General features: G+C 46.8%; 1 protein-coding gene across 3 annotated transcripts in view; it reads left to right on the top strand.

Moving 5' to 3' along the window:
* The window catches only part of CSMD2 (CUB and Sushi multiple domains 2), a 277,897-nt gene that overhangs the window by 165,540 nt on the left and 99,927 nt on the right, over positions 1-12,430 (top strand). For all 3 annotated transcript variants that reach the window (XM_069875476.1, XM_069875478.1, XM_069875479.1), the window contains 6 exons: positions 1,626-1,952; positions 4,140-4,334; positions 7,145-7,283; positions 7,974-8,161; positions 8,836-9,024; positions 9,226-9,342. In XM_069875476.1, the coding sequence (XP_069731577.1) occupies positions 1,626-1,952; positions 4,140-4,334; positions 7,145-7,283; positions 7,974-8,161; positions 8,836-9,024; positions 9,226-9,342 (1,155 nt within the window). The remainder of the gene's footprint in view (positions 1-1,625; positions 1,953-4,139; positions 4,335-7,144; positions 7,284-7,973; positions 8,162-8,835; positions 9,025-9,225; positions 9,343-12,430) is intronic.

Raw genomic sequence — 12,430 nt, 5'->3', positions numbered from 1 at the left:
CAGGGAACAGATTGTGTAGCTCTCAGCCTTGATAACGTCATGGTAACGTCCATCTTATTTGATCCGAAACCATTAAGTGTTGAAGGGAGACAGAAGGAAAATAACAGGGGGAGGGTGAGCAGTGAACCAAATAATTGTATAAATGCCAAACTAAAACCAGTCTCATCCTCTGCGCGATGTCCTTTTCCCAGGAATTAGAGAGATGTATGTTCCAAGTAATGGGTTTTACCAAGGGTGATGGTGGGGAAAAAGCTGAGTAAAGCATACATACATAAAATATCAGAACTGTTGGGTAGGTACCACTTAAAAGGCAGTCTTGCTTTTCCAAACTAATGGACCTTGTCAGCTGAAATACAGTATATATTGAAACCTCTTGAGAGCTAAAGATTATTTTCATATGCGCTCTTCCCCTCGACTTCATTTAAGACTGGTTTTAATTATTTTAATGGGAACAGCGGTCGAGTTTGATGCCTGTTTTTGGTGACATGCGAGCCCGGCAGAAGTCAGTGATTTATTTGTCATGGGAAGGGGAGCTGCCCCTGCTCTTGGGCTGCAGATTCCAGCCTGGCAGCACTTCCTTGGAGTTGTCCCAGGCCCCTGGCACTTGGGGGAAGCTTGGGGAGGTTGTCGAGCTGTGCTTGCCCAGTGCAGCAACGTCAACACCAAACCAACCAGCAGCCTTCATTTTTAGTGCTCGTTTGGGGTACGAAGAGCTGCCCAGGGAGGGAGATGAAGGCAAATCAACTCACAGTTCCTTCTTGAAGGAGCTGGCAAAGTGTTGCTGTATCCTATAAATGTTGAGTACTGCGTAGGGATGGCCCCAACACAAGGAGTTTGTCTAGATGCCGTGGGGCTGCCTGGGCGCAGCTCCCTCTGTTGAGGAGCACAAGCAAAATTCACGTTTAGCCAACAGAAAGATAAACCAAGAGTGCAGAGTGTTAAGCGACTCTTGAGGAGTCTGCACTGCACACAAGCGCATCTGCACTTCACCCAGCGTTTCAGACTAAAAAGCCTCAGTATGGGTAGCAGAAGGGCCTGGAGGTGTGTGGGGGCAACAGCCACGCTGGTTCCTTACCCCAGGGTTTGGAGGTTGTGCTGAGCTGTGCCCACAGCAGAGAAGGCGTTACTGCTTTTAAGGCTAACTGCTCTGCTGGCAGTTTTATTTAGCAGTAGGTGCAGTCACACGTTTGATTCCCCTCTAGGTTTCCTCTCAGGGGATATGAAGAATTTCCTGCAAAATACCAAATCCCCGCCTGGCTGAGTGACATTTTCTTTGTGCAATATAAAAGCAACCCGTGCTCCGCTGTGCAGGGCCCAGAGCCTACGCAAATCCGAGGAGGCACGCGGTAGGAGAAGGGGGCAGGACTCTGGAAAATTGCAAATCAACCAAACCCAGGGATGGCGACCACTTGGAAGTCACTTCTTCCCCGTGCAAATAAGTCACTGACATCTCGCAGTGAATGGAGCACTGAGCCTTTCCTTTTTTTTTACTCATCTGTGAGAAGCAAAGCAGTTGGGAACTTGCGGGAATCACCCAGCTCAGGGGATAAAGGGGAGGGGGAAAGACGGCAGAGCAGCTCGTGGGAGCACCGTGCTGTGTGATTGATGGTGATTTCTTATTGCAGTTTCCTGCTTTTTCAACTTCACCACCCCATCTGGGATTGTGCTGTCACCAAATTACCCTGAAGAATACGGAAGCAGCTTGCACTGTGTTTGGTTAATTATAGCTAAACCCGAGAGCCGAATTCACTTGGCTTTCAATGATTTTGATGTGGAGCCTCAGTTTGATTTCCTAGCCGTGAAGGATGGTGGGACTGCTGAATCTCCAGTTTTGGGGACCTTCTCAGGAAACCAGATCCCCTCCTCTCTGACCAGCAGTGGGCACGTCGCCAGGCTGGAGTTCCAGACCGACCACTCCATGGAGAAGAGAGGCTTCAACATCACCTTCACCAGTAAGTGCCCCATCCTTCCTTCTGGTTTTCATTTTGAGCTCTAAATTCTTGTTGGAGATGAGTGCACCAGAGTTTGATCTCACTGAAATGGTTGCAGCTCCAGAGTAAGTGAAAATTGCGGATTACTTCAGATTTGTAGTTGGATGATTGAGAATTGGCTTCAAGCTTAGAGCTGATTGCACAAGTTCTTCGTGGCTATAAAGCTTAAGTATTGTCCAGTGGGGAAAGAAACAGTTTGGCCCTGGATTATCTGTCCATGCAGGATCCAGGGTTTCTGTTCTCCCACCAGCCCCTAGGTGCTGTGCGAGGCGGACTTTCTGCTCTCCTCTCTGGGCCTCTCTCCTGCTCAGTGGGGTGAGACAGCACTTTGTGGGCGGCTAGATGCAGACCTCTTAGATCTTAGATGGTTGTGTTCATCAGTCAGTACTGGTATCGCTTGCTGACATCTAAAAGCATGCAAGGCTTTGAAGATAAAGGAAGACACATAGCAGCGTCTTGTAGTATAAAGCACTGGAGCTTCCACAGATATATTTGGCTTCACGTAAGTCCAGTCTTCAAATCTCACACGAATGCTATGGTAATTTTATCCTCGTATTGTCCTATAATTTTCTAAAGAGCATTATTAAACCTATTCAGCAGAACTGATAAATGACTTTGTTATAATAGCCTTCAGTGGCACAGCTAAATTAATAGCCTTTCTAGTGATGATTGCAAATCCTCTATTTAGGAAAAAAACAGAGGTCTTAAGAAATGATTTGCCACACTACAGCAGGGTGAAGGCTCATCAGATGGAGTGGCTTGTATGGGGTTGTGTGGTGTGTCCAGGTTTGAGTCCTGGATCCTGCAAGCAGGGAGCCACCTCACCCAGAAGGGCCCTCCAGTGCGCATCCCTGATGTGTAGCAGACCCGTGCTGGGGGTTGTGGCTCTACCCTGTATGAAGATGTTTTTAAGCCTGATTTTTTATTGTTACAAATGACTTTTAAGTACTTGTGAGTTAATCTGTTCTGACTGCATGAACACCTGAAAGGGACCTCTGGAGTCTTTCTCAGACACCTTACTGTCCTCTCCTTCAGCTGAGGTATGAAGAATGAGACAACACATTGCTGTGAGGGACAGATCCAAGAGAACGAGGAGCAGCCTCAGCCTGTTTCCCCCTTTAGCAGCGCATATAATGAGATATTAAGAGAGTAAGGATGCTTTGTAGGAAATCCAGAACTCATCTGAACGTGGTCAGGTGTATTAAAGACACTAAAAGCATGTGTGTGTAATTAATCCAGAGGCTTTAATCTTTCATTTGCTGCGCATCTCTGAAAACCAGCTCCCAGCACAGGAAGATATAGTACAATATTATGCACTTAATGGGGAATTAAGGCTGTAGACTTCCTTTCTGATTGGTTGGCTGGCCTGGTTTTTAACTGCTGAAAAAGGACAGGTCTGTAAACTGAGCTGTGTACGCACCTTTGCAACACCTGGAGAGGTGATGGCTGCGTGTCCTCTGTTTTATCCCAGTAATGCTGACAAGCAAGGTCAGGGACTGCATGACAGTCAGTCCCAGAACGTTCTGAGGGGACTCTGACTTGTAACCACAGAGCCTTAGGGCTTTGGCGTGTTCTCATTAACTTCTAAATGATGTCCCCTCTATGCAGATGCCGGCACTGCTGTGTTCTTAGAGCTCTTAAAACTCTTCTTCTGTTTTGCGTATTTGTGCATTTCCATCTGTGAAAGGTCTCTAAGATAACTTGGTTCTGCAGGCCCTTTTCTGGCCCCAGTATCTCAGCACCTCTCAGCTGCAAGTGCTTTTAATCCCACCCTTCCTCTCGGAGTTTGCAAACAAACTCTTGCGGTAGATGGGGAGCAGAAAACTGTGACTTCACCAAGATGAGAAGTTGGGTGGTGGGAACATGTACTGGGGTGTCTTAGGAGCCCAGCAAAGAGGGTTTCTGCTGTAGCCTGACTCATCTGTGTGGAACGGAGTAGTTTTGATGAGCCAAATTCAAGTCCATGCTCTCTGCTTTTCCCTGTCCAGAGGCAAGATCGCACACACGGTATCACAGAACCTCTCTCGTCTCCGTAGGAAAGGCGTGAAACTACTGCTTAATTCCTAAGTTTATGTCCAACGTATTTATTTTTTATTTGGAGAGAGTGGAGGAAGCAAGTCACTCACTGTTCTCTTGCCTTTCTCTCAGCATTCAGGCACAACGAGTGCCCTGACCCCGGCGTGCCCGTGAACGGGAAGCGCTTTGGCGACAGCCTCCAGCTGGGCAGCTCCGTCTCCTTCCTTTGCGACGAGGGCTTCATTCGGACCCACGGCTCTGAAACCATCACCTGCATCCTGAAGGAAGGAAACGTGGTCTGGAACAACGCAGTGCTTAGGTGTGAAGGTAAGTTTTATCATCTTTTCTGCTGCTCTGCCCATGCACCCTGCAGGGAGAATGATCAGGAGGAAGGGCCACGGCTCTGTCTGTCGAGGTCCCAGCCAGATCTCCTGTTGCTGGGCTCGTGGGAGGCCTTTTGCCATCATGTAGGCACAGGCAGTTGTTGTTAAGACCTGAAGGACTGTTGGCCTCTGATTCTAACCCTCAGCTTCTCAATTATGGCCAGCATTTCATGTAGCTCTGGAAGGTGTTGTCTGCACAGAAGAGCTGGCTTAGGAGGAAGCGCCTGCCCAGGGATCTCTCAGCACTGAAGTCAGTTTGTTTTCTAATTTTTTATGTAATGATTGATGGGGATTATTTTTATTAGCTCAATTCTTGTTACAACCGGTGTTTTTCTAATAACAATAATAGGCGGCTTTGGTTTACTGATGACTAAAAGCTTCCCCACTAGTCTTGTCATGAAGAGAATTAAAGAACAGAGAATGGAAGATACATGGTGATATTCTTTCTGTCCTGATTTTGATATGTGTAAAATGTATAATGAAAGAAGCAAAAGGTGCAGATCTTGGCTTAAACATTCATACACACACGTACCTTAAATGTGTCTCTGTCGGTGTGTGCATCATTCCTGTCTAACAGATTCCAGCAGGTGAGAGCCATAAATTTTGAATTTACATCTCTTTGCCACATCACCTATGAGAGCCAACCTAGAAACGAGGGAGGTGGGTTGAATTTAAGGCTTTAATACGGATTTCAAAGTCCTTTAATGCTCCTACTATGGAAAAGAGAAGTGAAGAAAGAGCTCATTAGAAGTGAAATGTCCTCCTCTGCCCTCTATACTCAGGGAAGCCGTGCCCTGTGCTGGTATTTACGGTGATTTGAATAACAAGCACTGCACTATTGAGAATAGTGCTGTCATATTCAGAAATAATGTCAGTAATTGCTCATGCATTGCTCAAGTGGATGAGCGGCAGACAGCGCGCAATCTAGCCCATTGTCTTTCAGATTGAAGGAAGAAGGTATCCATTGTGCTCAGTAACTTTTATGCAATAAGAAGCTGGACTTTTTTTATTTTGTATAATCTCGAGCAAGCAGCTGACAATAAAATATCTCTAGGGTTGATTCAAGATTTCCATTACTTTCAAAGTGGGAGCCTTCAAGTTCACATATCTCCAAGTGTAGAAGGGAAACATACGTTAAATAATACATTTCTAATCAACTTTCGTCTTCAGAAGCTTTGATAACCTTATGCCATTAACTTGTGGTTTTCCCTGTGATCGCAGTGGTGATTTCTGTGCCTAACCCTTCACTATGTGCTCGGTTAAGTGTACATTTTATTTAGCCTTTTTAATAAAGGAGGAAGTCTGGAGGTCTGAAGTGCTGTTTACCACTTAAGAAAATTGGTAGAGTTGGAAATGATGGAGTTGAAAGATGGATAGAAATCCTGACAGGAAATTATGGAGCATTGGAGCAGAAATGAGCCTCCCATTCGTAAATAAGTGGTTGGGATCCAATTGTAGGCTGGCATCCTTCAGGTCAGCAGGGAAGGTTTTAGGCCCAGATTTATGTAGGTATTTAAGGTCACAGCAAGTGTGAGATTCCATAGCCCTTGTGCCAAGCTCACCCCGTGGCTGGCACCAAGTAGAGTCTTTAGCCACTGCTTGAGAGGAGCAGCGTCCTCATGGTCTGCAAGGACCCAGCTGGCAGTGAGTACGTGGGATGGTGGGTACCACGTGTGACCAGCATCAGTGACAACTCAGCAGGACATGAAGAAACACCTGAGTGATGGATCCTGCAGAGTGCTGAGCAGGAGGAACGCGGACTCACAGGAACAGGCGCCCTTTTCCACCCTCTTTGGTTTCTAAAGGACAAATCACTGCAGTTCTTTAGGGCTGTAGGATTTTGTACCTTGGGTCCATCAGATCCAGTGTTCTTTTTCCAGGAGGGATGATAATATGCGTTCTGCCTATGGCACAAGGGACACTGATGTGGAATAAATGCTGTAGTCTTGTGATGTCCCTTGTGGAAGAAAAGACATGATTCGATTACCAGAGACAGGGAAGATTGTCTGGCACCTGCAGCTGCTGGAATGCAAACTGACCTTGCAGTTTTCTTTGGTTTTATATCTGATAATAATTATTATACCCTGTCCCCTTGGAGCTACTGCACAAGGTCAGGATGCTGACTCCCACAGATACAGTAGCAGGCTGCTACATTTTCCTTTTAAGCTGAAAAGGCAATTTCGTACCAGCTAGTGTGGTTATTTCATCAGGTTCTGATTTTTAATGTGAGAAATAATAACATATGAAATCTGAAGGACAATCTGAGGGACCTGGGGCTGTTTAGCCTGGAGAAGAGGAGGCTGAGGGAAGACTTTATTGCTTTCTACAGCTACCTGAAAGGAGGTTATAGCAAGATGGGTGCTGGTCTTTTCTCCCAAGTAACAAGTGACGGGATAAAAAGACTTGTCTTCAAGTTGTGACAGGGGAGGTACAGATTGGATATTAGGAAAAATTTCTTTACTGGAAGGGTGGTGAAGCCCCGGCAGAGGTTGCCCAGGGCTGTGGTGGATTCGCCATCCCTGGAGGGTTTCAAAAAGCCTCTATACATGGCGCTTCAGGACAGGGTTTAGTACGCACGGTGGGGTTGGGCTGACAGTTGGACTGGATGGCCTCAGAGGTCTTTTCCAACTTTAATGATTCTATGAAAGCTGTGGCAGGGCAGGACAATCCTGCCTGGCAGGAGGGGTACGCCTGATCATGCTACGGTTCCCGTGATGCTCTTAATCTGAATTGTGCAATTTCCCTTGTCCTCAGCACCATGCGGGGGCCACTTGACGTCGCCCAGCGGAACCATCCTGTCCCCGGGCTGGCCTGGCTTCTACAAGGACTCACTGAGCTGCGCATGGGTCATCGAGGCCCAGCCGGGCTACCCCATCAAGATCACGTTTGACAGGTACTTGGCTTCTCAAAAGTTCCCTACGTGTGGTTGGTTTTGGTGGTTCCAGTGGTGCTGGGTTGCAGCCACCCCCGGAGAAAAAGGGAACGAACTGCTCAGCTCTGTGTTTTGCAGGGAGGTTCTCTGTTTTTCTCTTTTTTAAGTAACTCCTGACAAGACATTAAAATTCTCTGAACATTCAAGAAAAAAAAGGTGGAAAATGGTGATTTTTTTTCCTTCTTGTTTTGACTATCTCCTGCTAATTTGCAGTGCTATTTTAGACACACGTAGGACACGTTTTCGGAGCCTGAGCTCCCACGTGCTCAGCTTGCCAGGGAGAAGCAGCAGTGAGGACCTGGAGTGGTGAGTCTCTTGACTTGCCCTGGCTTTCAGTGTTGGAGGAGGGCTGTGCTCTCTTGAACCTGGGTCTGTCTGTCTTAGAGGTTGTTGCTCATGTAGCGTAAGCCGCTTGTTGCTGCAAAGACTGTTCAGTGTCTGCAGATGAAGCAGGTGATGAATAAGAAAGAACCCAAAATGCATAGGAGGGGAACAACGTGCTCTCTGAGAGGTCCTCAGGCAGTAGGAACGGACCCATGTGTTGCCCCGTGGCCTGTGCTGCCTTCTAGTCATTAGAGCACATTCAGGGCTGAAATACTGGAAAATGAGCCATGCTGGCTTTTCACGGGCATATTCTTGTGTCCCTTTCAGGTTTAAGACAGAGGTGAATTACGACACTCTGGAAGTACGAGATGGCCGGTCCTATTCTTCCCCATTGATAGGTGTCTATGATGGGACTCAGGTGCCCCAGTTCCTCATCAGCACCAGCAACTACCTCTACCTCCTCTTCACCACTGACAAAAGCCACTCTGACATAGGCTTTCAGATCCGATATGAAAGTAAGTGCCAGTTATTTATGTAATTACGTGCTCTCCAGCAGCACAATGGGCTCAATCAGAGGCCCATTGGACTCGCTTCTCCCCTGTGCCAGGCAGCTCTGCTGCAGTGATTGGGGAACGTGGAGCTACTGCAAGGCAAGCGACAGCTTCTACTTTTTGACCATCTTGCTTGTTTAGAGTTCTTTTATTTTAGCATGTACAGAATTTTATTGATTTTTGGGAGGCAGAGTTGAGTTCCTCTGCCCATTTCAGCCCCTTACTTTGGGCATAATCAGTAGGATTTCTCCTAAGGAAAAGTCTTTTCTCAAGTAACAAGTGATAGGACGAGAGGAAATGGCCTGAATATATAACACCCGGGGGGGTGTGTTATATATTGGATATTAGGAAAAAATTCTTTACTGAAAGAGTGGTGAAGCATTGGAGGAGGCTGCCCAGGGCAGTGGTGGTGTCTCCATCCCTAGAGGGGTTCAAAAAGTGCGTAGACATAGCACTTGGGGACGTGATTTAGTGGGCACAGTGGGGTTGGGCTGATGATTGGACTGGATGAGCTTAGAGATCTTTCCCAATCTCAGTGATCTATGATTCTATGACCTTGAACGAGCTCATAGGAGGAGCTGACCACCCCTTGCAGCAGGATCTTCATCCACTGAATGGAGTGGGTTTGTTTGCCACAGCTGTGAAGCTCCAGTCCGACCACTGCCTGGATCCGGGCATCCCAGTAAACGGCCAGCGCCACGGGAATGATTTCTACGTGGGAGCACTGGTGACATTCAGCTGCGATTCAGGCTACACCCTGAGTGACAACGAAGCCCTGGAGTGTGAGCCAAACTTCCAGTGGAGCCGGCCACTGCCCAGCTGTGAGGGTAAGGGGGGCAGAGGTGGCATCTGCAGGTGGTAAATGCTTCATTGCAGGTCTACGGCAAAAGCAGAGCAGCAATCATGAGCTTTGCAGTGATGTTTCATCCGTGTGTTTTGTTTGACTTTGATGGGTTGGGCTTTGTTTTGATGTTCAGAAGAACTGAGGTTTCATTCATTTTAATTCTTTCTCTTTCTCCTTTTTGCAGCTCTCTGTGGAGGTTACATCCGTGGTTCCAGTGGTACCATCTTATCCCCAGGCTTCCCTGATTTTTATCCAAATAACTTGAACTGCACGTGGACCATAGAAACATCGCATGGAAAAGGTGAGAAAACCCTTAGCTTAGCATGGTTTTAGTCAGTGAGAGAGAAGTTCTCCTGGTGTAAACCAAGAGTTTGTCTCTCAGTGTTGATGGGGCTTGGAGCCCCTGATCCAGTGGGAGGTGTCCCTGCCCATGGCAGGGGATTGGAACTGAGTGATTTTATGGTCCCTTCCAACCCAAACCACTCTATGATTCTATTCTGTAATTGTCTCTGGACAAGACGCAGAGGTTTTTGGTGTCACATCTCTTAATCCTTATAAAGATTGAGAGGGTTAAAAGAGAAAGACAGACCCATATCAAACCCACAGGTTTGAGAGCCTGTACTAGGCGTTATCTTTGGTTTCAGACCCTTGTGGCAGCATCCCCTGGAAAACCAGCTGGTAGTTGGGTACCAGTTGCTAGAAATGCTGCATGGAGGAAGGGAGAGCTGCTGCTGACACCGCTGCACTGATGTTTGGTACTTGCTAGTGCTTCCAGCCTTATTTTTCATTGCAGGGCTGGATCACTGTCTGTATAACATTTTACAGATGGAGAAGTGGAAGCGTATAGGGCAGCATTTCCAGACGTGGGGCAGAGCTTAGGCTCTCAGTTCCCAGCTCTGTCCTAGTTCTGCATTTTCCCGGGAGCCTGGAGTATTGCCAGCACAAGGCAAAGTGCAGGTCTGTTCAGTCCAATCTCCTGGGCAGCACAGGCCAATCTTTTGTCTTAGGGGAAAATTTCAAGAAAATATAGAACTAACAATTAGAGATCAAAGTTTTATGTGCAAGAGTGGGAGGTAATTTCTCCCAATGCAGCCAGGATCTGCCTAGGGTAAGCACAGAGGGTATAAACCCTTTATGTAATTTTATGCACTCTTGTATAACTGTCTGGTCGTACTGGATATCAGCGCAACGGGAGCTATCATGAGCCAATTTTGCAAATACCATTTGTATTAGAGCAAATAAACTTGTCAATGAACAGCACAGTGCATTAAGGGAACCGTTACATGCTGTGAGAAGTATTCTGTTGAGTAGCAGCAATCCACTCTTCATTAATCCACTGCCTTGAATTCAGCTCTCCGATGAGACACTGCATTATCCCATAGCTGAGCCCAGCACAGCAAACTGACACTCTCTTAGATGAGAAAGTGCGGCTCTAATGGCCTGTACAGTGCTTTTATGCCAACATCACAAGGAAGTCTGCTAACCAAGCTAAGCAATGCTTGAAAAAAACACGGCATTGTCAAATAGTGGAGGTGCATCTGCACAAGTCAAGGGGCTTTTTGTGCCCTGTAAAAGATCCTGCTGTGACTAATTCAGAAGTACAGGAAACACTATACCCCTTAGACTTGTTCTGTGCGATGCTGTTCTGCATCATCCAAAGAATTCAGCCCTGGATCTGAGCAGCTGGAACTGGAGAAGTTTCTCCACTAGGAGAAGCTGGATATTGAGCTCTCTGGAAAGCTGGTCCTGGCTTTAGCAGTCTCAAGCCTGTGAGCTTCTTAGGAATTCTAGCCTTAGCAGCAGGTAATGAATACTAGAAAATCAAACCATGGGCTGTGCTGTAAATTCAGCTGGTTGTATTGAAAATTTATAGGTCTCCAGAGTGCAAATATATAGGTCTTCAGGCCTTTGACAAGAGTTTCAGCTCTTCTTACCTATCAGGTTCTGCTGGAAAGGTAAGGATAAGATTCTAGGAAAGGAAAATGAGTGTTTAAAGTATGAGACTCCTCTGTGTCAATGAAAGGAGCATGCTCGTGTTCTGTTTGGTATTTCCATCCCTTTCCTTACCAAAGTTGTTCTGCAGGAGCTCATTAGATTTGCCCTGCAGGGTGTGGTGGGATCCGTCTCATTGTACAGGTGTCCTTCTGCTGGGCTGTGGCTGCGCTTTGTCCCCAGGCAGCATCACCCGTCTTGTGCTTGTGGGACCTCGTGGGCTAGGAAAGCTTCACCCAGACAGCTGCTTGGATGCAGGAGATCTCCAAATCCAGTTAGAGGTTAGGATGAGAGCGGAGGATCGATAGAGGACGTGGTACGTTTACAATAAGGTGGAGTAAAGCCAAGTTACATGTCAGAAAAACCCTCTCCTTTCCTGTCCCTGTAGCTCAGGTGAGTTGTTTGTTTGCCAGTGCGGTGAAAGGAGGAGGGGAACAAAAAATAGATATCTCTTCCTCTGATGTCTTGTGGAAGATGTTGGAATGTATTTAGGTGCTGGGCTGTGTTGGTGGGAGTGTGCATACACATACGTACACATCCTTTATTTTGCAACGATACTCTATCTTTCCTAGTGATCTATTTTCCTAGCTGTCGCTGTGTTAAACTGCCGCGTAATGCATTGCAACGAGCTTCTCCCAGCTCTTCTCAGCATTCGTGCAGCGTTTCTTCTTGTTCTTCAGTAAAAAGCAGTGGAACAGAGTGATCCTGAGTCTGAGCTGAAGCTGCTGAGACGGAATGGATTTTGTCCTTGGGGAGCAGAACAGCCTTTAAAAGACGGCATAACCAAACCCCGTTCTTGGCTAACTTCATCTTTGCAGTGCCGAGCCTTCTCTCCATGCTCCATCCCTGCCTTTCAGTTCCCTGTTCTTGGAGACCACTGGGTGCATCAGTACCATTTACCACCCCCGGGTAAATTTGGTGCTGGTAAAACCCAGCAGCTTTAACGATTTGCCGAGCAGGGAATATATTTACATGACTGAAGCATTTGCTGTTGTACCTGATTTTTCTTGTTCTTGTTTTAAGCTTCCTATGCCCACCTCTGCCAATGCCACCCCGCTTGGGCTTGCATCCAGGCCCAAGAACTCTTTTGGTTCCCACAAAAGAGCTGAAAAATGGACTTGTGCCTCTCAGTTCACTGCACTGTTCCCTGCCAAACCAGTGACCGAGCAGGGTTGATCTGCATCATAAAAACCAGTCGCAAGTTACTCTCTCCCAGGTCTTTATGAACATCTCACATGTGTCCAGCATGTGAGTCCCCTAATTTAAACAAGCTGGTTGTTATAATCATTACTTTTATGTGACTACAGACGCTGTTTGACTTTATGGACTCGTAAGCTCTACAATTCGGGTTTAAAAGCAGCGTAATTTTAAAGGTATTTAAATGCTTAAATAGCAAC

This window comes from Phaenicophaeus curvirostris, chromosome 23 (genome assembly GCF_032191515.1).
Source record: "Phaenicophaeus curvirostris isolate KB17595 chromosome 23, BPBGC_Pcur_1.0, whole genome shotgun sequence".
NCBI classification, from domain to species: domain Eukaryota; kingdom Metazoa; phylum Chordata; class Aves; order Cuculiformes; family Cuculidae; genus Phaenicophaeus; species Phaenicophaeus curvirostris.
The sequence above is the reverse complement of the archived record's forward strand: the minus strand, read 5'-3'. Positions and strand labels throughout refer to the sequence as shown.